Source organism: Pagrus major, chromosome 5 (assembly GCF_040436345.1).
Source record: "Pagrus major chromosome 5, Pma_NU_1.0".
NCBI lineage: Eukaryota > Metazoa > Chordata > Actinopteri > Spariformes > Sparidae > Pagrus > Pagrus major.
The window spans coordinates 36,368,086-36,394,976 of record NC_133219.1 but is presented as its reverse complement, the minus strand read 5'-3'; the positions used below and the strand labels follow the sequence as shown (position 1 = coordinate 36,394,976).

The 26,891-nt window shown below is 43.1% G+C and overlaps 2 protein-coding genes across 2 annotated transcripts; one reads left to right on the top strand and one right to left on the bottom strand.

The window, feature by feature from the left end:
• Window positions 1-114: 114 nt before the first annotated feature.
• On the bottom strand, window positions 115-18,636 carry inpp5jb (inositol polyphosphate-5-phosphatase Jb). Its single transcript, XM_073465484.1, has 13 exons — window positions 18,332-18,636; window positions 13,339-13,850; window positions 11,326-11,433; window positions 10,976-11,084; window positions 7,041-7,157; window positions 5,473-5,648; window positions 5,232-5,343; window positions 4,760-4,869; window positions 4,331-4,538; window positions 3,820-3,957; window positions 3,594-3,677; window positions 3,409-3,513; window positions 115-3,202 (listed from the first exon to the last, which is right to left on the bottom strand). The coding sequence occupies exons 2-13, from the start codon at window positions 13,836-13,838 to the stop codon at window positions 2,870-2,872; spliced, it is 2,100 nt and encodes a 699-aa protein (XP_073321585.1). The 5' UTR covers window positions 13,839-13,850; window positions 18,332-18,636; the 3' UTR covers window positions 115-2,869.
• Window positions 18,637-22,792: 4,156 nt separating this feature from the next.
• On the top strand, window positions 22,793-26,802 carry selenom (selenoprotein M). The gene is made up of 5 exons (XM_073466649.1): window positions 22,793-23,047; window positions 23,753-23,788; window positions 23,947-23,981; window positions 24,098-24,176; window positions 26,128-26,802. The coding sequence occupies exons 1-5, from the start codon at window positions 22,952-22,954 to the stop codon at window positions 26,356-26,358; spliced, it is 477 nt and encodes a 158-aa protein (XP_073322750.1). The 5' UTR covers window positions 22,793-22,951; the 3' UTR covers window positions 26,359-26,802.
• The last annotated feature ends 89 nt before the right edge of the window (window positions 26,803-26,891 follow it).

Genomic DNA, 26,891 nt, shown 5'->3' with positions numbered 1-26,891 from the left:
AACTGTAATTACCCATTTTTTTTCAAGAAATAGAAATAAATATGAAGAGACTCAGGAAACAGACAGACAGCACAATTTAAAAGGGAGTATATTATTTCTTTGGACAGTGTTGCACTAGTTTTTGGGTTGAAAAGCAAGCAACCCCTAAAAACCTTCTCACATCACTGATTGGATGATTTTCACACAGATTAACCATTTTTCATATGATATATATTTTTGACAATTTGATTCACAATCTTACAAAGACCTGTAGACTTAACAAATCTCCATTTCAGACAATAACAGCAACATTTGATCTGAATTGACTAAAATGGAAACTGGAGAAATCAAACTCTCTTCATAGTTTCCTAATAGAAAAAAGAAAATAATTATCAATATTCTGTTACATCATTTGACATTTCCATTGAAATAATGCTCCCTCACTGGCCAGCAGAATTCAGGCTCATTTAACAGTTAAATAAGAAAATAAATAAATAATTTACGTAAAATAATCTTTGTGGCATAGATTGTCTTCTATTTTATGTTTTCTACCATACTTAATATTTGTCCTTTACATACATATTTCTTCTATTTTTAGCCACGTCATTACAAAACAATAACATTCTGTAGACACAATTTTTCATTAACATTTCACGATAGATATGCAAATGGTCATGACTGCAGAACTGATCATACTAAATTACCTAAAGTAGGACAAAGTCATACAATCTTCAACATTTTCAAACATGTTACTCTACACAAAGGTCCAATAGATTTTTCATTTCAAAAATCAAGAAAATACATGAATGCACTATGAAATGATTCAAACAATTTCAGATGTATGCAAGCACAACTGCCCTGCATTTTCTTCTCCTAACATTTATACTGAAGTTAAGTTTTTATACTGTCCTTACCATGTTTTTCTAACAATTTTCACAGCCACGATTATAACAAAGAGGAGTCAAAAACAGCACTTTACGGCACGAAATCACAGTACCGGAATGTATAGTATGTCCAGCAGCAAACCATGCAAACACAGTCACACCCCATTCACTGCGACAGCTAGCTACACACACACACACACACACACATCCTCACCATCCAAAACCCACACACACACGCAGGCGTCCATAAAAACACATACGCACAAAAAGTGATTACAGACATACACACTGAGGTTACAGCTACAACAGTGTACACTGTCCTACCGCTAACAGCCCAAAAGTACAAAGAGTCTAAGATGGTGCATCAGAGTTCACACGGTAACAATGCAACACGACTATTGTGACTACTGTCACTGTCAGCTAATCACCAGGATCAGTAAGGGGGGATCTGAGCAAGAGAAAACACAAAAACAAACAGCGGAGTGGTGAACTGAAAAAATGAGAACGGAACATTTCATTTATTTGAAATATCACGTTTGCATTATGATATTTCACAATAGTGGAACATGTCAGCTTTGTATTATACTACCTACAGTATAATGCAAAGCCCTGTGGTAGCTCTACATAGTAGAGTGCCTGCTCACATTTGTCAGAGATGATTATCAGTCTGATTTTTTTTACTAAGACTCCATGTTGAAAACATCATGCAAGAAAGTCAAAAACTGAATATGTATTAAGAATGGAATAAAAACAAATATGCGATTATTGTTATTATCGGGTAATTTTTTTTCAAAAAGTAACTTTGCCGCTGTGAAAAGTTAGATAAGGCCCATTAACTCAGACAAATGCATGTGTGTCAAAGCAATATACTGCACGTCTCCTGGGTCAGATATGCCGTAGCTGTTACCAATGTAGTCGGACCAGCAGAGTTAGTGGCCAACAATTAAAGAACTCGTTCTGGCCAGACAGCTCTGCAGTGTCAGCTGACAGCTAGCCTCACACACCCATCTCATCCCACTGCACTGATTTGGCAGTCTATTTAAAGGCCTTTTTTACACTCACATTCACTCTCTACGCTGACATGTGCTGCTGAAGTGGCTAGTGGCCGAGCGCCCCGAACCCCAGTCTCCCCCTACTTTGGTTCTGCTCCGTTTTTAATGCACCCTGGAGGGACTTTAAATCCCATTGGTGGAACGTTTGAAATGCTACCTGCATGTTAAGTATCATGTTGCTGTGTAATTCACACTGAACTTCCAAAGCAGGGAATATGCATAAGACTAGAACCATACTGCCAAGTCAAAATGCATGGCTATCTCCATTTGCAGAATTACAGAAACTTATAATGCAAGTGAGTGTTGACCAGGCTGGTGATGCTTTCATGGGATGTTTCAGAATAAAACGCATTTTTTTCACTCTAGCCTCGAGGACCATAGAGACCTAGAGGCTTTAGGTGTGAGCAGATCTGTCTCATAATAGATGCAAGTTCCACAACTAAAGCAAACTAGTGATTTGTGAGCAACGTCTGCGTCATACTTCTTATCTCAAAAGCGTTGTCTGACGCTTGTATGCAGTCTGCTGACGTGACTAGTAGGTACATCAGTGCAGAGTTTCAAACCACTGTCAGAAAATAGGCAGGATGGTTTCTAAAAAGTATTAAGTAACCACTCTTTTACTCTACATGACCATAAATCCTTGAGTATTTCCTAATGCAAGGTGTCAGCTCCCTGTACTGTCCACACCTGAGAACGGACAAAGATAGAAGAAACACAGGACTGAGTGAAAGGTTTACAAATAAAAAAAAAAAAAACATACAATGTGCACAGATTAAAAAAACAACTAAAGGCAAAGTAAGCCTTCTGGGCAAACCAGATGGCTGTTCCTGAAAAGAATGGTGCCAAAAACTGTATATTTTCCTCACAGAAAACATACAGTGAAGTGGATGTATTTAATAAAAGACACAACAGTTGGCTATGTGACCTGTGACAGCAGCAGGACTGGGCCGTGCATCACAGCCCTGAATCCCCCGTGTCTTTCCCTTTCTGCCCTGGAACAGACAGCTGGCTGCTGCTGCCCCCTGCTGGGCGTCCTGTGGACTCGCTCTCAGCTTTCGACGTGGTGCTGGATGGAGAGTCGTCAGTGACGTTGAGCTCTTTCATTTTGGCCTGTGCAGGGCTGCCGGAGCGGCTGTGGCTGCCGCTGCGATGCCTGCGGTGCTTGCTCCTGCGTGGACTGGGGCTGCGGGACCTCGTCTTCATGAGGACAACGGTGCTGTCATCCTCTGAGCTGAAGTCAGAGCTGTCTGAAGAACTGTGGTCAAGACCTGAAGTGGGAAGCTGGATCTGAAGATAGATGAAAAAGAGGATAAGAGTGGGATGGAGGAGGTAGAATATGGAGCAAGAGAAGCAAAATGTCAGTCGAGGTTAAGTAAAGATACAGCTGTAGAGAAGAGCAGCAGTGAAAGTATACATCAGATGTGAATTACCTCTATGTGGAAATGTATTTGATTGATTTAACCTCAAAGGGGCAACGTCAGAGTTATGATTACCTGAAATGGCTCTGTTACACCCACAATGGTGCTCATGTTGTTGCTATAGTAACCCAAGATAAAGTCCCCTGAGCCTTTGGGCAATTCCTCCTCGGTAAAGGTTACCTGGAAAACAGTTACTCAGACGTCTATTAAATGTGAAAGAAAATGAGCACTTGAGAAAATTCAGCACGCATCCAGATTACCTGATGTTCTTGTCGATGAAAATCAGCCTCCTCTTGCTTGGCCCACACGTATCCCACATAGTCCTTATGGTGCTTGAAACCCACCTAGAGGGGCGGCAGCACAATCACAAAGAGTACTTGACTGAAACTGGTAATAATGCACAGATATATTTGTTATGCTAGTCATAATGATCTGCTGTCATGGGTTCTTCTTATTTGGCCGGTAGAGGTACGACTATATTTTTACCTTGTAGAGTCCGATCCAGTCCCAGGAGCTGCGAGCGAAGTTGGGCATCACTTTGAATCTCGCTACGGCATCAGCAATACTATTCCACTCATCCTCCACCATGATTGTGACCAGGGCAACATCCACCTTGTATGGAAACTACAGAAACATTTGTACAGAACGAAAATACCGTGAGATAAACTTAAATGATAATAAGAACTGAGCACTTTTTAAGTACCAACCAAAATGTGTGCACAGCATCAATCATCAGAAACTGAAATTAAAATGTTTAAAGACAAAATACACCTATGTTGTATGTTTTGTTGAGTTGTGAACTTGCATCATCCCAAATGTTTCAAACCAGAGAAATCTGTAATTTTACACACTACTTTAATGTAACGGTGCGTTTCATTTGGTTGTCTTTCGCTACAACTTCTGGGAGAGAGAGTCGGATTGAAGAAGGAACTTGAATAAAACTTGTTGTGTTGCAAACCCTTAAATCATATTTACAGTGTACCCTGACGTGTCTCACCTGCAGGGTAAAGATGGAGGAGACTGGTTTGTGGTCACTGACGGTGTATTCCATGTAACTACGGTAGTAGTGCTGTGTGACTTTGACCCCGCTGGTCAGCCCTGACATGGAGCCACGCTTCCCTGCGCTGAGAGCCGTGCCAGCAGGCGCGGTGGCTCTCATGCGCCACAGGATTCGGTCGGTCCAAGCTGGTTTACGCTTCTTCCCACTGGATGGGGTACATTAAAAGAGAGGGATGAAGAAGAGAGGAAAAAAAGATCCATCTTGGTAAAATCAGGACATGGGGAAAAAAATAAGAGGCACTTTCATGCTCCCCCTCCAGGCTAGTGAGGACCTTTCAGACAGGAGAGTGTAAGTATTACCAAGCCAGACTCTGTGATATCTGGTCAGTGGCCCAGAATTCATAATAGCACCCCTGGCACCACTAACCTCGTGTCGTATGTATTTGTTCCAATGTCAAATTTGTAGGTGGGAGGGAATTTCAGCGGCCCCTCTTGGAAACCCTCCAACACCGTCTCACTGTCTTTGGCCATGTTGAGCTGTATCAAAGACAATTAGCAAACATCACTCACTGGGGGCTTCTGCTCTGATGGCTCTGTTAACGAGACAGTGTGTTTCTCTAATGCCCTCTAGTGGCAATACATACACAGTGCATAGTCCATCAGACAGGAAAGAAGTAATTTCATCATGTACGTCCTGACATTTTAACGACCTTTCAGTGTGTGAAATGTCTTCACAAGAACTCTGATGTAAAGTTAAGATTGTACCATATAATAATATTCCATTGTGTAGTGAATACAGAGGAGCTGAGGGGTAATGTGCATTCACTGCTTCTTTTCAGGAAGACAGGGAGATAAATTATTTTTCTTTAAACAGTTTATTAGGTAGCCTTTATTTTTACCTGATCCTTTTCCCACAACATTGGAAACTTGTTGTTATCGATGGCTGATTTTACCACTTGCATTTCCAGGTCATTGATGCGGAAATTTAGATCCCCAAACCAGAACACGACGCTGTGAACAAAAAAAAAAAGAGTCATTTCATGAATTCATGATGTCAGCGTGCAGGTATGCAAGTACTTTTGCAGCGCACACATGAAACTGTGTGTGTGTCTGTATTTATGTGTTTGTGCGCCGACTTACTCGTGGTCAAGAACCCCGGTGGCAGCCTGGCCCTCAAACTGCTGCTGCTGCAGGATGCTCTCAAAGTCCTCCATGCGCTGCTCTGAGTTTTCCATGTGAGCCGGCAGGTGGCAGTTGAGGAAGCAGATGGTGTGACCGAACACTGACATGCGAGCGCTGACGCCACCTTTATTCCCCTGTGAGCACCGGCAAGCAGAGGGGAAGTGAAGTTATATTTAAGAAAGGTAAGAAGACACTTGTGAAGGAGAATCAAAATCAAATCAATGAATGGATCAGTGATGTAAAGCTCCTATACTCAGTGACTGGTATGTCAGTGTTTTCACTGTATTGAGTGGTGTGTGTGTCTTTGCCACAGAGAGAAACAGGAAGTTTACCGGGGTAGTATGCCATCAATACTTAATGCTAACAGTAAAGTGCACAGTGGGGGGACAGGATGAGTCTGTGGTTTGCTTCCCGCTGTCCTCCCGACTGCTGTGACCCATTAAAACACAAAAGATGTCTCAGTATAAAATCTGCAGAATGTGCAGAGTTCAAACAGAGAGGGTTTCTCCAGAACTTTATTAGCGACTTCAGTGATCTAACAATACAGACCAACATCCACTGTGATCTTACTTCTTTTTTTTTTTTTTTACAAATCATGTTTTCCAGACTGAAGGGAATATGCTTATTAGGTATAGACCCCAGCTAAAAAATTGCAGTAAAGTGTATTGAGGTGAGATTGCTTCTGTAAGCTTCTCTGGGGTTTTCTGAATCTCACCTGCAGAATTCTGCTTATTCTGCTTTTTGTTGTATTGCTGCGTTTCTGCTGCTTTGTTTTACTGTGCTGTAAAAATGTAGTGTTTATTGTGAAATAGTTAAATATCTTCCTCAGTTATATGTTCCTCAGGGAGCCTTTACAATACATAAACTTCAGTAAAAACATGAACTCAGATCATTCATAAGTACATGACTGATCCCTCTTCAGAAACTGTTTCAGTTTAAATTGATCCCAGTCAGGATCCAGTGTGTAAACATGGTGTATCTGTCAGGCTCTAATGAGAAAAAATACAAAAATCACCATTACCACTACAGTAAGATAATTGCAATATGATTTTGTTTTGCATATCGTTCAGCGCTAACGCATGTTAATAAACATAAATACCCACAGGCTGTAGTTCACCCTTGTTGCTTTTTTAATATGCTTTGCTGTCCAAGTATCGATAACTGCTGGCTGTGAGATAACAACATCTGTATCTTTAGTCTCATAAACCTGGATGAAACATCATTTGACTAACAAATAATAAGACCTGATAATATGGTTGGTGTGCAGTCGCTCCAGCCTTTCATGTAAATGCCATCTGCACCAGATTATGCTCAGCAGATGTAACAACCACCACATCCTCACCGGTTCTGGATAAAGCAAACAACCTGCACTGCATGTAGAGGTGTGTAGACAGTGTAGTGGAGTGGAGAGCAGGGACAGACATCTTAAACCTTGTCACTCCAACTGAGATGAGATGTCCTCCTATGTACAGCTAAGTTTATATAACACAGTGTTGATCACAGAATGGTGTCAGTGGCCGTCTCACCCAGTAACCCCCCAGGCCAGTGCGGGTGGTTTCAGTCTGGACTCCGCGGAGGAAGGGCAGATGGAAGTACTTGGCAAACACCAGCAATAAACAGCCCTGCATCCGCTGAGAGGTCACCTGAGAGACAGACGAGGAGAGACGGACAGGAAGGCAAAATAGGAAAACAGTTATCAGTTATGCTTTGCATAATTCTGAAAAGACAGCAGCTTTAAAGTTCAGGGCAACTGTATAAATATCTGTTTAACATGCACAAAAATTTCAATAAACAAATTCCCAGAGCTGAATCCTGAGAGTTCATTTCTGCCGCTCCGCTTCACTCTCTCACTCTGCCCTCCTCTTTCTATGCCCTCGCATTTCCATTTCGCCCTGCAGGAGCCGGTGGCCCAGCTCTCCCATTACTTTACACCAAGCACTGCACATTAAGGAGGCCGTAGCTTGTGGTCTGCCCTCGCTGTGGCAACTAACCACACGTGTCCACACTGCAGGCACTTGATGGTCAGACCCTTCCTTTCTCCACCATCATTTCATTGCACTTGCCTCTGCTTATGCATAATGATATGCAGATTTTGACATTTGTGTACACATTTTTGTGCCATACAAAAGGGGGGCTGGAATATGACAAGTACATTTGTTAAGTCTTACAAGGTGAGGTATTTGCATGTTATGCCAAGCCCCTCACCAGATATTTATGTTCACCCCTCCTCTCTCCCTCTCTCCAGCGGTCCACACATCCCAACCCCCAACTGCAGGCCGAAGAAGCATGATCACACTCCGCCTGAAATGCCTTGTGGGCAGTAATGGAGGCACACATCTCCACGTGACACGAGACCCTCTCGCTTGTATACTAACTGCCTATTTGAACAACTTTGTTGCATAACGGATTCCACTGAACCGTAAAGTGGACCGACTCTAGTTGTGGTTTGTGTGTGTTGGACGCAGACAATGAGTGTGTGTATGTGTGTGTAAAGTCTGAGAGTATATAGATTTGCCTGCGTGTACTGTGGTTGAAAAGCGTTTCTTATCGACATCAGTGAACATTGGAGGAGCTCCCGAAGGCTGCCATGCTACATTTTGGCTAAGAACAGAAAAGACATTTAATCCCAAAGACAAGTGTCTCGGAGTGAGTGAGAGAGAGAGAGAGAGAGAGAGAGTGCATGTGTGCAGCGGTGTATGTTTGACCTTGTACAGCACACACACACACACACACACACGCATGCACGACTGAGGAAATGAGCTGTGAGTAACAAGTGTGATGTTAGCAGGGCGGTTTGTGAATCTGGAAGAAGTCCAGTGCAAAATAAGGCTTACTCATTCAAGTCTCTGATACTGAAAGACCACAGAGACATCAACATCCTCCTCCACTATTCATCACACAGAACGACATTAGATATCATTGGCTCGATTTAGCTGGACCTTAAAGTCAGACTGATTTATTGACATATGTGTTTAACAAGTGAGTCTTTTAAAGGCTAGAATTCAAAGGTAACTCCAAGAACATAGGGGGCAGCTAATCACCGGAGTAACTGACAACTGCTGCTCTTTACTCGCTATCCTTGGCTGTGGCTAGCTACCTTTAGCTTACGGCTCAGTCAGCCGTGGATCCAGGGGTAACACAGCGGCTCTGACCAAGACTATGACTTCAGGGAGGACAAGACTCAGCAGGCAGGGACGACAGGCGACAGAGACGGACATCAGCAGCAGGTGTGTAGAGAGGGAGTATTTTCACATCTTACTCTGTGAATCAAGGATTTATTTCAACCTACCAGAGGTGATCAGGAAAGATAAACCAAGACTGTGTTGGTGAGTTTTATTTCATTTATGTTGAGCTTGAGTTAGTGTGTTTTACGATGAGTTAACGAGGCGATTAAGTTCGTCTTAGCTCGGCAAAACGAGGTGTCTACAAATCTTATTGTTAAAAACTATTATACTTCACAACCTCTCAGTATTTAAAATGAATGTTTAGCAGTTTCATAGTGTAATAACTAAAATACTCAGTCAACAAATTTTGAGAAAAAAGGTCAAACCAATAAATCATGAAAAAAGTCACGCTGCAACACATTCAATAGAGTGTGCCATGTTGTAATTAGAGATTAGGGCCAGGGATAATGTGTGCATTTAAATTGTAGCTTACTCAAACAGAAAGGATGGTGACGATCAGCAGCTGTGTAGTGATAGAAATGTCTCGTTGGCTCCGTGTTTCTGCAGCGAGGGGCTGATTTGAGGGAGCCTTCTTGTGCTCGCAGCACTTACAGCTGGAGCCTGACAATGAGTCCTGGTGAGCGGACGGTCTCAGAGTGGAAAGAACTGACGAGGTGTCTTGTTACTTCGTGTCTGTCCACCATATCATGACTAGACAGACTCCTACTGACAGCATCATGTATCTCCCTCTACTCAAGACAAACTCCAACTTAATACCCACAACATGAAGTACAGAGAAAGGTCACATGGAGATGACTCCAACAAGGTTTAAACTAACGTAGCAGACCGTGAGATAGCTGGAGGACGGAATCAGTCTCACTGTCAGAGGCCCATCAACACTGACAACAACGTGATCCAAAAATAAAACAGCATCCTGGGAGACATTTGTCTGGCTGTTTCAGCTTGACAGCTGATCACGCTCTCCGGCTCACCATGCCAACAGAGCCGAGATACAGCCAGACGAACACCAACCACGGTTACGCTATCTGCCCTCACACAGATAATACCAACACACCAGAGAGTTCTTGAGAGAGTAAACGTTTCAGATGATTTCCATATACATTTTTCACATCCTCATTGGTTATTTGCATAACAAGCCAAGCTTTTAATGTTTGGTATGGACAGGGTTTCTACAGGTATCAGACACTTAAATTTAATGCCTTTTAAGACCTTTTCGAGACATCTCCTATCCTAATTTTATCTTTTCCTTACCCAAGCTTTGCTGGTAAGTATAAAGGTATTTGATATATACAGTATGTGGTCCCATTTTGCAAACAGGTTATGTAGGTTTAATGGTTTTCAACATGAGCAATCTAGCCAGGCAAGAAGAGCTTGACTCATTCTGACAAAACAAAGATGGATGAATGACATTTATAAACGATTTTTGTGGCAATTAAGACGTCACAAATTCAAAAGTAAGGCTATTTAGTGACTTTTAAGGCCTATTTTTTATAAAATGTAAAGTTGCATTATGTAGTTTTGGGCAAGACATTTAAATCAGAACACAAATTCATATCGTTTTATGTTGTTTATATTTGCTGGACCCTGCCACCTTTCTAGCTTCTAACTGTTTTGTGGGGACCTTACTTCCTTGAAGGATATTTTTTTTTCAGTTATGGAAAGAAAAATGTTTATGAGTTTATATTATCAGTTTTGTACATCTAAAATGTTTGAGTGCACCTTCAAGGCCTACACCTCAATGGAATATTTATTAGGAAGCCTTTGCCACATCCCATTCAATTTGTCCATTACATGAAACCTTTTCTTAGTATACTACCTTCCCACACTGGGTCTGGTAGTAAGATAGTCAAGTCAAGTTTATTTGTATAGCCCAAAATCGCATTACACGCCCCGGTGGGCTTCACAAACCCTCATTAGTTGTTTGACGAGGGCAAACCGTTACACAATAATAATGCAAAATACAGTAATGACATTGAAAATAGTAGAATAAGGAGCAGGTATGCAGGCATAACTGCACGGGAAGACCAAGAGACAGCGAGTGCTTGACTTTGCATTATGAGCTTGGCAGACAGCAGAAGACTGCAGATACGCTGACATTACACGCATGTTATAAATTATCACCCCATCCGTTGCTCAGGGGAACAAAATGAGCCGAAACAGCAGCAGGAAGCAGAGATCTCATCAGCGATCGCATACAGCACGGATCTAAGCAGTTCGTTTAAGCATTTTAATAACCAGACTGTGCATCTGTGTTGATAATAAAAGTCGTTACTGACCAGCACATAACCAAAGGGGCTGAGTCTCTCCATGCAGACCTCGCTCCACTGGTCTGTGAAGAGGACATCTTTCAGCCTTTTGTTAATCATAGAGTTCACTTCCTGCAGCCTTGAAGATAAATGACACACAACAGCACACAAGGGTCAACAGCAGACGGAGATGTAAGAGCAGCTGATGATAATGGATTATTAAATGGAAGAAAATCGTAGCCATAAGGGCTGAGACATGACTGTGGCCGCTCATTAGCTGCGTTGTCTGCAGTGTCCATGTGGGACAAGTGAACGTAAATGGACACTTGAGCTTTTATGTGGAAGAAACCAGATGACTAACCGCACCACAAAACACTCACCCGATGATGTACATGTCTGTGTTTCCATCACCCACGTTCAGCCCCAGCAAGGACGTGATGTCATCAGGTGGCGTGGCCGAACCCACGTTCCAAGTGATGATGTGCACTCTGTGAGACAAGGATGTTATGTCATATCTCTTATAAACACCAGTGTCCCGCACACCTGAGTGTCACAAAGTACACAGTCTGAGTGAGACAGAAGAACCCTTGTATTAATATTTACTAATGTGTCTGCGCTGACATAGTCCTTCCTTTCAATTTCTGACCTCAACGTCTTTACGACACCATGCACAATCATCATAATGTAATTACTCCAGTCATTCTGATTCATATGCAGAGGAGAGTGCATAACATTACTCAAGATATATACATTTTAGGTAAGGAAAAAACAGACATTACAAAACTGATGATGCTGATATCTTGCAGAAATTCACATCATAATTTAAAAGGCTGTATAAGGAATTGTAATCAAAGCTTAGATGCTGTTAATTATGGGATTATTAATGCAATGTGATTTTATATACTGGGCACCCTGGAAGCTCTGTAGAAGCTCTGTGTTGTGCTGGAAGCCGGTTGTTAGTTAATGATTGCAGACTCCATTAACGTTAGCTATTGTTGCTCTGTTAGCAGTTCAGAGAGAGGCACTAAGGCGAGGCACTGGAGAGCGTGCATAAAGTCGCTTCCTTCGGACTGTTGTGGAAAATCTGGAGTCCTTCACAAAGAAATCCAAAGTCCAGCAGCGTTTAACAACTCATTTCTCACATCTTGTTATAATCTGCTCACATATGGCCAATAAAAAAGCATTAAATACATAAATTGCTACGAATACTGACATAGAGATCCTTTAACAAGGAGTCCTGGATTAAAATCCACTGAGTCTGAAAGCCACCACAACCCTAACCCTACCCTGAAGATATGCAAGTTTGATTAGATTAGAGAAATTAAATCAGCCACATAAATGTGAACACAAGGATGTGTTTGACTGTATAAATACAGTGTGTTAGCTGTCTAATAGACTGGTGGCCTTGCCTCTCACCCAGCATATACACTTGGATAGGCACAATCCCAAACAGGATATGCACTTCAGAGAAAGGAGGGAGTACATTTCTGCACACCCGCACTTCCTACATTAAATGAAGTATTTGCAGCGTCAGTGAAATTACATCAACTCTTCTCTGTTTACTGGTCAAATTGAGGTAGTCGTACACAGAATACAGCACATTTAGGGGCCATCAAGCGCCGACATCGGTGTTGTTCCAGGCTCCCCAAGGAAATTCAGAGAATGTTCTATAAAAAGCACCGAGCTATCTATGGTCGCAGTGTTATCATTAAACTGTCCCACAGACTATTCTCACAGCGACAGCACCGCACAAAGAACAGCTGTGGCTGCGTACATTTTGGTTTGCAAGTTTTCAAACCTTAAATCGATGTTTTTCTGCGCTACAACACACAGAAAGGTTCCCTCGAGAACAAAACTTAAGTGTTGTTGTTCAACATCTTCTTCCTATTTTTTTCTGTTGACCTAAGTTTTTCATTTACTCAGTAACCTTATCAGTTCCAGAAATCCAGTTTACTCTTCGGTGACTCATTACTACTGAGCAATAGAGCAGTTAGACACACCCTTTAGTAATAAAGGAACATCCAGTGGGAAAGAAAGACACAAATCTTTAACAGGTCATTAAAGTGAGAACATGTCACCATTTGAAGCTTAATTGGAAAGGTTTCAGTCCCAAAATGGATCATATTATGTAATTTAGAAAAACATTAAACGTCTCTGTGACAAAACTGGAAATACTACTATTTTAAATAATTATGAACAAAGTGTTAATCGCCACAATTTGTCAATATGTTTCCTATAATCATGCAGCCCTGAAGTGTTGACTGTCAATGTTTATGAATGCTACATGTGCAGGGCCTTTCTCTCACCTCTTTCTCAACTGTCTGGGAACTAAATGCAACATGTAGACGTGCTGGGACATGAATGTTGGGACACACACAGATCAGAGAACTTGCCTGAAGTCTTCGACAGCCTGGGCCTGAGTGTCAGCTGTACCTGCTACAGAGAAGGCTCTCTGTGCATGAGGGTTCAGGTGAGAAGGCACAGGCCTGCTGGCATATGGGTCGGGGACTGAGGCAGCCCTCATCGGGTGGTGGCCGGGACCTTTTGGACCCGCCTTCACGCTGGGCCCGGTGCGCTCTCCTAAGGGTTTGTCTGCTGTGGAGCGAGAGGGTTTGGGACGGCTTGCTGCGATGCCATCAGGGGTGCTCTCTTTCTGGTTGGCCACTGGAGCGGGTTCATCTGTGGACTCGACTCTGGGCTCGGTGATGTCAACGGAGCCCTCTACTTTGGCGCATCTCTGGGGCCGCCGAGGCCTGGAGGGAGCTGCAGGCTGAGCAGCGGGGTCTGGAGCTACTGTATCTGATGCTGGAGCTGGAGTTGTTGTCGAAGCTTCTGCTGCTCCATTTGGGTTGTCTTCTTGTGTCTGGCTTTGGATCGGATTATCTTGGTCCATTTCTTAAGATTTCTGTGACAAAGAAGACAAGAGTGTTTCCACTTGTAAGACCAAAGCACAGTCTTTGTGGCCATTCAAAGAGGATGAAATGTGATAGGGGAACTCAATGAAAGAAGGAGCTGAGGAGGTACAGAGACATTTCTACCACTGAAATGTTAACATGCAGCCTCTTTCACAAATGACAAGTCAGTTCAGCTGATTAGTCATGAGCTCCTATTGACCCAGCACGACAACTGAGTGACTCATCCAGGCTCTCACCATTATGACTTCAATTACCTGCCTTCTCATAGCCTTAGAAACAGATGAACACAGCTGCATGTACTGCTGGAAGAGCACATCTGAAAGAACAAAATGCATAGAGAAAAGACAAGAGGAGGTGTATTCATCTCCTGTCCCAACCTCTGAGAGCTTCTGGATGGGAGATTTGTAGAAAAAAAAAAAAAAGCCTGGACACAGTTTATCATCCTCTCTAGTTGTGCCTAAGCCGCCTGCCAGTCCTCCAGTAACCAGGGAGATGCTCAGTCAGTTCATATCAGCTCAGAGCACCTGCCACACACTAACACGAGGAGCTGCTGCACGGTCCGGAACAGCAAAAGTCAACAGCGTGGAATAAACAACAACACACAGAGAGAGGGAGCTGCACCGAGATCAGAGCAGAGGAAGGAATCTGAACCCGTCCATTCAAGTCAAAATCTATTCAGTTATTGTGTGAATAAATGTCTGCTTTGCCCGCATTTTATATCCCAGGCTCCATAATTGAGAACTGAGTGATCACGGTGATGAGCATGACTGAAAATTGAGCCTTGAGGCCATGAAATACATTCAATAATGCAAAAATCTAAGGATACAACGATAAAAGGCACGTTGCTCATCACCCAAAATCATTCTCAGATGTAAAATCCCTATAAGAAAATAAATTGGGGACATAGTCTTGTGTTTTTGGACACTAAAAAGAGCTGATTTGGGCACAACACCGTGGCAGTCCGACCCAGATGCATCAGTCAGCGGTGGAAACACGTGAGAAAAGGACCAAAGAACGTCCATGTCATGTCTTTCATGAGGACATCTAACCTTCAGGTGCACAGACACGAACAAATCCTATTCTCCACAAGACTGAAATGATGTCCTCTACATCACGGACACATTCTTGGTCAGTAGGGAGAGAAAGAGCTCTCTGCTTGGGGGACGGGCGAAAAAAACTGGTCTCTCTCGCAATTATTCACACGACCTTGAAGAGACGGAGGCCACGACTTTCACGCAGAGAGAGGGGTTGTACTCAACATGTGCCCAGAAACATCTCTCAGTCCCACCAATAACCTGGTGCCTGGCTGGGTATAATGTATTCATATGGTCCATGTATGGCATTTGGTGGAGGGGGGGGGGAGTGTGGGAGGGCGACTGGGCACACGTGGGAGTGGGTGGGTGCAAAACGAGCCGAGGGAGGCGAGAGGGAGAGCTGAGCGAGACAGCCCATTCAGTGACAACACTGTGTCTCTTTGCAGAACGTCTCCAAATTGATCCTCTCACACTTCCCTCTGGCACTGTCTATTTTTCCAAGCTTTAATCCCCCCCCTCTCTCTCCCTCTTATCGTCCCATTTCTCTAATCCTTCCTCTCTCCCCATCTTCTCCCATACACTGTTGTTCCATCTCAACCACCTTCGCTGCATCGGCATCGAAATCGCTCGCCCATCGGCATCGAATCGCTCGCCCGTCCTGTATTTTTCCCTTAAATCAAGCTGAGCGTCTACACTATTCCTGACCTTAAATCTTCTCATTCCCCCCTCCCTGCGCTCTTTCATGAGGTGACACCGGTGGCTCCTCCAGCGACGTGCTCTGTATTGTTTCCTTCAGCCAACCGCCTCAGAGTCACTATCAATGACGTCAACGTTCCCAGCGGCCACAGTCACAACAACTGGACATAGATCGTTATCAACGGTAATGTGCGTCCGGAAACATGGGGGGGAAACATTGGAAGATGAGAGGGAAGGTGGGAACGTGAGCATGTTTAAACCATGTATAATACATGACACGCACGACTGGGGACAGGGGGGCACAGTATAGGATGTAATGAAGGTGATAATGAAATAAAATATGAAAACGTGAGATGTGGATACTGATTAAGGTAGAAGCAGCACATGCAGAGGCTTCTCTGTTTGCACAAAAATGCTCCTTTTCTTTACGTGTGACTGAGCAAGAGCCGAATATTTTTCCTTTCTGGGAACAGTCATGTCAGACTACCACTTCTTATTCCACTCACGTTCACCGAGCAGAGAGTGGAATGATTTGATAATAACAAATGTGTCATGGTGTTTACATGCACCCTCCTGAGGGGGTGAGAGCAGAGAGAGCCAGGACGGATGTGGTGTAACCCAAACAGCAGGCTCTTGCCAGCCTTCTTGGCTCCTCTGACGGGATTATTTGACAACACAGATAGTTTTGGGTGACCGAGTCAGTCGAGGGTCAGTAACCATATTTCATGTCTAAAGGAAGTCGCCTGTATCTTCACACTGAACGATCGTTCCCACTTGGTTGCATAATGTTGACAGTGATTCTAACCTTAATGTTTAACACGTTTTACCACCTCTTCAGTGTTTTAATGTTGAAATTACAGCAGAGCAGAGGGTTGGTGTTCGGGGGCCTCCAGGGCCATATGCCCCCGTGACAGGGATACTAATGATGACCCGGACAGAAATGACACCGGCAGCTGCTGCCACAGCTGTAAATGGCTCCTCCCGGTCCTAGTGCCACTAAGTATCACTGCCCTGTATCCAGGGGGCCTCATCCTTCTGATCAGGTCACAGCCGAGAATGTAGGATGTCAACATGATTTTCCTTACCGTCCAACGCTAAAGGAATTGTGCCGACAAACTGAAGTATAACGTCTGCCCTGCAAAATGATGTCGTAAAATTGCGGTTTCAGGGTCTGTCAATTAACAATTACAGAAATCAGCCAAATGCTTTCTCTTTGTAGAAAAAAAACGATCACCACGTTGTTATCAGATGCAAAAGCAGCCTCTGGTTTACAAGACAATAGACGCGCGTACACTGAGCGGTGTCCAGTAATTGGGATAAACATTTTCATTCAGTCAGATAATCTGTCTGTGAACCTGGCTATGGAATCAAATTCAATGACAAAAACTCATTAGGGACGATAAAAATAAATCCTCTGTGCTTGGACTGGCACGCTAAACAGGCTCAGTGCATGTACACCAACATCTGCATGTGCATGAAAATTAAAACACTATCGTGCAGAGAAGTCGTTGCACACATCTTCCTTCCTTACCAGCTACTGGCTTTTAGATAAGCATGAAGAAACAGGTGCAAACAGACTTGCAAACATTTGCAACGGCAGCGTCACAGCACAGTAACTGCTGCTGCGGTAACAGCTAAGAAAACCTGTTAGGTGAGCGATAATCAGTGCATTTGCAGGAAATTAAATGCTCCTACAGATTATTGTGCTTGTAGCTACGTCCTCCCTCAGTGCATCTATCACATTAGATAAGATCGTTGCATGAGGAAGTTGAACATACATCTCCAACTGAGGCGCTGAAATTTGTGGCACTGTAAGGGGCCGTGAATGAACATGAACAACCCAGAGAAGGCTCTTTTTTTTTGACATGATGTGCCATTTCATATCTGGCACACACTGTTATGTAAACAGTTTCAGGGTAGCTGACATAGTATTTGGCCCAAGGTAGATGTACATATTTATACACACAGAGACAGAAAAATGACTGATGTCGTCTTGGCTGAAAGAGGACAGTGGCAGACACTGGCCTAATTACACTCCTGGCTTCAAGGACAATTTTTCCAGGCTGAATAAAGAGGATGAAGGTCATTTTAATTCATTGTTTTGCCATCAGATACTATCTCGAGACACGCGGGTGTGTGTGTGTGTGTGTTTGTGTGTGCGTGTGTTTGTGTGTATGTGTCGGAGATGAGGGAGGAAATATTAGAGCCGGATTCGATGTTTATTAGGGTAATACTGTAAGATATTTTCAAAGAAAAGATAAGGTATACGGTATTAAACTATTATTATTATTATCATCATCATCTGTTACAATGACTCTTAAAGGAATGAGAACCAGGGATTATTATAATACCCTGTCAGACATGAAACTTGACATAAATATTCAATATATGTATTTTTAAAAGCACTTATATGATAGACGATAAGGAAATGTGACCACTGTATACCTTGAGACTGGTGTATCGCTGCAACCCTACACATTGTGTACACATTTCTAATATGTGATTCTCTGTCACTGGAGGAAAAAAAAGGTTATTTCCATTGTTCATTCTCAATTATGATGCTGTGACCACAGTATCAATATCTCCTCTCAGGTAGACACATCAGCAGCACGAGGATCAGCTGTCAGGTGTTTCTTTACAGGTGATGTAAACAACAATATTTCCTGTCTCGGTGTTTGTGCTGTCACATCACACCTGAAAGGTTTCATGCGTGTAGGCGATTGAATAATAAACACCTTTACCTGGTTTTGGCTCTTCTGTGCTGAGGGGGTTTTAAAACAGCTGACCGTTTTTTTCTGCAGATGTAGAGGTCGGTTCGGTTCGGTCCGGAGCCTCGCTGGCGGAGGGGTGTTAAATCACAAGAAACCAAGAACTTTCCGTTCCAGATGAAACCATCGGCATCCCAGCCCCTTCCTGCCTTCCTTCCTTCCTTCCTTCCTTCCTTCAGTCCGTCCGTCGCCGTCCTCAGCAGCGGGGGGTCGATGACAGCGTGCGGGAGCAGGTGGGTTCGGAGCGGTGCTGGCGAACAGATTTGCGGGGCAGGCTACATGTCAGAAACGTCTCCGCTCCTCCTGCGTTTAAAGACACAGGCAGCAGCAGCAGCAGCAGCAGCACGCCTGCCTCTCTGTGCCCTTCAAATTAAAACAGACGTCCGGGACAGAGAGACGGAGACGGAGACGGAGACAGAGGGCGCTTCCGTAAACGAGCAGCCGCTGCCCGCTAACGATGTGACTCCCGATTACAGTAAAGTCCGTCTCCGACTCTCACAGAGCCGCGGCGGCTAGAAGCGACACGCGCTTGGTCGTGACACCGCGCGTCAGCTGAGCAGGTGATACGCGCTCGCGCACCGACTCCAAACCTGGTTTCCTTGACAACATTATCAAACGCTGACCGTGAGGGCGCGTGCCGCGTTTCCCATTCAACAGTGTAGAGAGTAGATGTCAGAGGGCTTTTCTATGTGGCGAAGGTCTATGCTTGAAGCGCCACTGCCCCCTGGTGGTGGGTGTGGTGAAGTGCAAAGCGTAATTAAGACTGGCGGTGAGGCTCGTTATGGAGGACTGAGACTGCCAAAATCAGAAATTAATAAAGAAATGGATCAATAAATGAATTTAAATCCCATTAAAAATCATATTTAGAAGAAATGTAGCCATTAATTAATGAATAAAATATTACATAAATGGACATTTCTGCTTTAATTTGACTCTGTATTTATTTACCTTTGTATTAAATCAACTGTTGATTCACTTTCTCATTTCACTGCTAACTGTATCTATCAATTTGTTGCTTTTTTACATTTGTTGATGAATGTTTTCAGTCATCCAGGTCATGGTAAGTGCTGTATCGTAAGCAACTGGACTTGTTTCAGTTTCTTGAAGACGTTTCACCTCTCATCCAAGAGGCTTCTTCAGTTCTAACTAACTGGAGGGGAGTTTGCAGGCTTTTAAACTCGGTGTGGTTGTGTCCTTACAGAGCTCTGAGTTTCAGAGTCTTAGGGCCACTTGTGGGTCGTTGACCCAACCGGCCTTCATGTGGGTTGCTAGTGCTTTAGAAGAAATGTAGCCATAAATTGATGAATAAAATATTACATAAATATTACACCAATATTGACATTTCTGCTTTAATTTGACTCTGCATTTATATCTGTATTTCTGCAAAATCTGATGCCTCTTCACTCTGATCTTTTCTGTTTTACTGCTAATTATCTTGTGTGGCCAGCCCTCTTCCAGGTCACCACGGTGGAAAGGAGGTCATGTGGCTCGGGCACCACTTGGCGATGCCTCGGCCTGCTCAGTCGTCCTCTTGGATCCACACACTTTATATATATATATTATATAAATTGTATCAGATATTCTGTCAATGCAATTTGTAAATTGTGATTTTGTTGTTCTGTTCTGTACATGCGACATCTATTTGATGTCTGTCCGTCTTGGGAGAGGGATCCCTCCTCTGTGGCTCCTCCTGAGGTTCCTTCCACTGGAGGTTCCTTGCACCTAAATTTGTTCTTTGCACCACCTTTATTTCGTTTCACTTTTTTTCTAAGAAGGATGTATATTTACTGTACATTTATGTATCTTTACTATGTATGTTAAGGCCTGCTGTACATAGCATATTTGAACTATCTATTCATTTTACAATATAAATTAAGCATCTCTGGCACAAACAATTGTTTAAAACTTATATTCCTACTGTAGGAATTACAGGTAGCTTGTCAGCCACCTGTAAAGTTTTGCAGTTACCTGTGTATCAAGCTCAAAAATCAGAAACCACAATTTTGCCTCAAAGTGCTTTGCAATCTGGTGACATATTTTTGATTGCGGGGCACGTTGACAAGGCATGCTCTCTTACAGCTGCACAATGGCAGCCAGAGGAGCCCCATTTAAGACTGTGCAGGGACGGATTCGTAAGTGCAGAGCAGGTTCCAGAAGCACGAATGCGTTCGATGTTTTGAGGCTGAGAGGAACCGTGTCACCAGATTTGAGTGAGCAGAGCAGCAGGGCTTTGTTTCCTTGCAGACCTCTTTGAAGTTTCAGTGAGAGATTTCTAACTCAGTGAGCACAAAACACAGGAATCTGCCTCTCTGTCACGCTGTGAGATTCAGGATGGAAACTTGAACAGGAAGTTCATCAAGGTGAATCCTGGATGAAATTAACGAGGCGCTCCATTTAAAGTTTATTTACTGATTATTATGAACAAAAAAAAATATTATTTTTATTATGTCCTGCACTAAAACCGCTGAAGGAAATGTATTTTGATGCCAGTTTACCTCTAGGAGGCCAAATCACCTCTACGCTGAGCCAAAGCACGGGCTAAGGTGTTGCCATGGCAACACCTGAGGGTACCTCATCAGTCTCCATGACCTCTTAAATGCTTGTGGTCTTTATAAAATGAATGAGTCAAAACCTCTGCATCCTAGTGTGTGTGTGTGTGTGTGTGTGTGTGTGTGTGTGTGTGTGTGTGTGTGTAATGCCATAGCTTGTTAGGGAAAAAAGCTGTGCAGTACAGTAAGTGTAGTGAAGATGGTCGCCTGAAGCTACTAGTGGTGCGCAGAAGTATATTTATTACTGCAGGATGTGTTGGAAGCTTACTGCACATATACTGTATCCTCACACGGTGGAAAATAACTCATAGCATGTCTATATAAAGCACTGAAGCGTGATGTAACATTGACTGTAACACGCTGTAGGTCCAGTTCATGGTTGTTGCTCTTTCCTACATAATAATGGGCTAGAACATGATACACTGAGGCATTTTTCCAGCGCTGATATGCCATAAAAAGTGACTCATTTTGTGAGTATATGGTCCATAATTGCATAAGTGCAACATCAAAGAATGCTGTAGACTTTTGGCCTGATTTCTATAGAGAAGAAGTAAGTTGATATTACCGGGCAGGATACATCTAAAACCAGATTTCTTTGTCTTTTTTCATCTTTTCAGTGGGCCTCTTCTAGTGTGACCCAGCACTGCTGTATGTCTTTCTTCTCTGCATATGCAATGAATCACACTGACAAAAACGCAGGTTTTGTGCAGTATATAGGTCAGGTGTGTGTGTCGTAACCTGTGGTCGAGGTCATTTATTCTTTGCTGCTTTCCTCATTATATCCATTCACTGTTTCCTCTGTCTGATTTGTCTTCGCATCCACCAAAGCACATTCAGATCTAATGTCTTCTGAACTGCTTTTGAAATCTTCCTCGTCCAAGGAGACTTAATCGTGTCTCGTGGAGTGTAACATTTGGGAAATTAGAGAAATACTCCCACAGTGCACGCAATAATAGAAATACTCATCCACACTATACGATATAATGGAAACCAGGAACCCTGCAAGAAATACTTCCTCTGCTTGTAATGCTTAAAATTGATTCAGAGGTATTCAAAGTATTAAAGGGTAACTCCACCACATTTACACATTAAAGTGTTGCCTGCCAAGTACATTACGAGCCCATGGTGCAGCAGTGCCTCTTTGATTTTTATTCTGAAGCTTAATTTAAAATTTGATTTAGGTTATTTGACAAATGGCCACTATATTCACATTGTATTGATGAGCTTACTTTTTGAATATTTCAAACTAAATTTCTTACATGTTGTGCCCTGAACATGGCAGAATAACATTTATTTTAGGATTCTTACCTTTTTTTAGTCACAGGTTACTCCACAACACTGCTCCTGCACTGCCTGAACGAGCCTTTACTATGTAACAGACGTTACATAAATATATATGTTCATTATAAAATATATACAGCGGTACCGCAGCCATGGTTACCAGCTATAGCAGCGTTATTTTAGATCACACTACCTTCCTCGGCATGACCCGCCCTACTCTGCCTCTGATTAGCTACATCCTGCCCGTTAAGTAATGAACATGTGCAACTCTCACCAAGATTGAACAGAGAGAGATGTCTCACTATGTAGCTAAAACAGAGCGTTCAAGACACACTGTGAAAAGTGATGCTGCAGCAATGCACCATATGAGAATAATGATGTGTTTTTTGAAGATTAAAGTATTTAAACCTATTCTACTAGGACCCCCAAATAAAAGTACGAACCTGAAAGGTTGCATAACATGACCTCTTTAAACATTTGTGAGGATTCATCAAAGTTTGTATATCCTATCTATGGGATTCACTGTATGCTGATGGGGATCTCGCAGATAACCAATGAGCTGCCTCTCCACGCCTCCTTCTCTCTCATGTGGCAGAAATATTTGACGTGGCAAGAGATCCGGACGTGACATCGCTGCACATCATCTGTCCTCCTCTCCTCTGCTACAGTTAACCTCACACACATCTGCAGGTAGCTGCAGGTCCGGGATCAGAGCACAGCAGAGCAGAGTCCTGGTCCACGATCTGAACCAGGAGGAGGAATCATGTGGCTGGTCGTGTTGGCCAGTTTGCTTCACTGCGCCTCGGCTTACGATGTGGATCTGAAGAAACTGGACGGGCTCGCAAAGGCGAGGGTGGAGGTACCGTAACACCGTAGCCTTCATGATACAACACGCCACAATAAGCTGTATTGTATTCACAGTGAGGATACATGTGCATCTCTGAGTCTGATGTGGGCTAACGTGTGAATACATGCGTTTTATTCCTTAAATTTCCGTCCTGGGCGCATGCGTGACTGCCTCTCCAAGGGGAGTCTCTGCGTTTACAGATAGTACACAATGAAGGACACAAACAGTGTGTGTGCTTGTAATGCATTTTATTAACTATGACCTTAAAATAAACATGTTTCTACCTGTAAATAAGCCGGGTGTGTGTCACTGGAGGTCGGATTCCTGCACAAAAGTTTCTGTAACTCTGTCCTTCTTTTTTGTGGGAAACCGTGCACTTTTCCCCCAGGGTGGCACCAACATCCCCACCCTGCCAGCATCACGGAAGAAAAAGCTTGTTATCTCCTGTTTGCTATCATTGTGTTTGTCACACCTGCTACTCAATACCTGAGGCTCATATTTCTAGGCTAGGCACCCATCCCAGGGGCCTGAATCTGTTTTGTACAAAAGGATTCACCACTGCAGTGCCGCCAGATCAGTTTTCAGCGAGGAACTTCTCCCAAAACTGCAGCAGAATGAGAACATGCAATGTTCTTATTATCTTATCCCGAGTCCAGGTGATGGATCCCAAAAGTATGAGAGCAGCTGGTAACCATTCCTTGTATCTTCTCCTTGCAGACATGTGGTGGATGACAGCTGAACAGACTCAGAGAGGTAAGTCACTCTCGGTTATGTAATCATAGGAACAACAAACAGACAACACACTGAGCACTGAGCACTCTTGCTCTCTGAGAAACATTTCACATCTAGCGTTTCCCAGAATCCCCCACAGATCTGTGGTGACAAACATTAATCCCCACCTCTGCCTGCAGGTCAAAGCCTTCGTGGTCCAGGACATTCCTCTTTAGTATCCTTTGACACGCTGCTCTTACTCGTTTTTAAAATATGTCTGTTTATAAGTTGCACGCTGTAAATGTTTCCAGCATTTTCTTCCCTGTCAGTCCTTGACCGTCGCCACCTCAGCCATAACCTGGTGATGAAGCATATTCCTGGGGCCGACCCTGAGCTTGTCCTCCTGAACCACTATTACGAAGAGTTGGATGTAAGTCTTTGTTTTAACTGTGAGGTTTATATTTGCATTTTACTTTGCATGGGGCGATATGAACATTTCAATTGCGATTGCTTAAAACTTTTCAAATGGCACCAACACATACTGGAATCACTTATTTTCACATGCATTTTTTTTTGTGTTCTCCCTGATCAATTTATCCCAATTGCTTTTATCCCAAACCTTAATAAAATCTTGTATCCTCCCATTTTTACTTTACAATATATTAAAGCTCATATGTAGAATGTGATCAGGGATGTAGGCCCCTTTGAGCCCCTTTCACACATGCACTGCTACCCTGAAATTGCTTGGACATTCATTACCTGGAGGAGCTATATGTGTGAGAGCAAGTGCCAAAATCATTTGGACTGGACAGTCAACAGATTTAACCTCGTCAGCTCCCTGTTAAAACGTATATTTAATATCAGATTTTGCCCATGTATGGAAAGAGCAGGTCCTCGTCTGGAGATTTCACAGTGAGCGAGTGGGCGTGATGATGACAGAGTGCAGCTGCCTTGTAGCCTGTATATAGACCCTTCTCACAGCAGACATTTTGACTTGTCAAAGGCAGGCAAAGCACAGGTGTGAATAACCTGTGATGGAGATGGCTCCATGTCAGTGAGTGAGCACGTACAGTACAGAGACCTGGAATTAGCTCGACTAAGGAATGAGGAAAATCCACCTCTGCTTTTCCTGTTTTGACACGTCAAAATGTCTTGTTTGGGGTAACCCAAAAAATGTCGTGTTTTCCATTTAACTCATCAGATGAGTTGCCAAATTAACCGAAGATATAGTCAAAATATTGCAAGGTTAGAAAACTTGTTTTTATTGTGGCCAGAGTTAGTTTGGGCTGTTTTATTAGGAAGTGGATCACACCGACGTATGAGAGCTTCAGTGTCTTGGCCATTTCTTTGTCAGAGCAAGAATAGATTGATGAGTTTCAGCTGAAAGTTGTTTTTTCTGCTCATTTTGAGACTAAAATCGAACCCAATAATGCCAATGCTTCAACACTCAACTAGTCTTTTAATCAGCACAACAGTTTTCAGCTGTGCTGACGTGACTGCACAAGGGTTTCCTAATGATCAATTAGCTTTTTAACATGATAAACTTAGTTTAGCTAACACAATGTTTCATCTGACTACAGAAGTGATGTTTGCATTTACTGCATTATAATGTCTGATCTGTATTTCTGATCAATGTAATGTTTTTCTAATTAAATAGAATTGTGCTTTTGTTTCAAACATAAGGACACTTCTAAGTAACAAACTTTTGAGCAGGAGAGTAAGTAGTATTGATATCAATGCAATAACAGTCATTATTAGGGATGAGTCTTCTTCTTCCTTCAAGCTCTCCGGGCGCCCTCCCTCACCCAAACCAAACAAAGTATTTCCAGTAGGTGAGAATGCATCTGACGCAAGACAAACTCCCGGTGTGTGCTACATGTGTGAAAGGGCAACTCCCAATACTGTCTGTGACTGATTCTCTGGATACTAAACATACTAATGAATAGCTATGGATGTGGGAACGAATCCATAGAGACTTACAAGGTCCATAATTACGTGCTTCACCCCTGAATGTGATTATAGCATCTGTGATACGATTAAATGTGACAATTATGATGGATCCATTTCATTGTAAACCCATTAGAGCGCCCTGCTGTGGTTACAGTTCATGCCACAGAACATCATCCGGTGTTTGATTGTAGGAACATTTAGTTTAACGTCATAGCTTCTCTCACTCCTACTTTCTTTCCTCAGCTTCACTATCAACTGTCCTACAGACTGTAAATAAACCAATCAATATTAACCTCTGATTGCTTTTAAAGTGTTTAAAACAACTCTAAAACACTTGCAGCTGCACTGAGAATCTATCACAGTGAACAAAACGAAGCTTATCATGGGGCATTAACAGTAAATTTCCTCTTTCCCATGTGTGTCCTCCATAGCGGATCGCCCTGTCTGACATGACCCGCTCTGAGATCAACGAGCTGCTGGAGAAGCTCGGCTTCTACAAGAAGGCTCAAGCCGAGGACGAGGTGCCGGAGGAGTTCCGCTTCTCTCCTGCTAAAGACAGCCCGTTTAAAGACGAGCCGGCCTACAAGTCCTCCACTGCATCTCTCATCACGGAGAACACCTCCTCTGAGCCCAAAGCAGAAGTCAAGCATACCGATCTATAACCCGTCTCGAGTGGAGAAAAGTAGGAATCTCACTGTACCACTCTGCCCATGGGCAAAACAAAATCATAGCATCAGCAGAAAGCCTTTTTAAGAGAAAGGTCATCAGTCTGATTTTGCACATGTTGTTCTTGGTGTTCGTTCTTTATTTTTGCAGCAATAATAACCTAACAGGCCATGTTGTGAGTGCTTTTCTACTCCCCACACAAAGACTGGAAGTGTGTATGTTTTATTTTTGTTTTTTGGTCCATAATGTGTCAACGGTCTCATTTGAGTTCTCTTGTGTGTTTGTCTGCTTCCTACCTACTGTGAAACTAAATGAAGCCTCAGGTTGAAAACCGACCGGCCTTGAGGTTGATGCTCCAGGTCCTGGTGGGTTGGACTGACACACACACGAGGATTCAAGTGGAAGTGTTGTAAAAATATTAAAATACGAGAAAAAAATCATCTCATCTTTGGTCAGATTCCTTTGTGTTGATTCGTGTCCTCAGGTTTGCGTCCCTTTTACTCCTAAATGTAGATTTTTGCAGACTCGG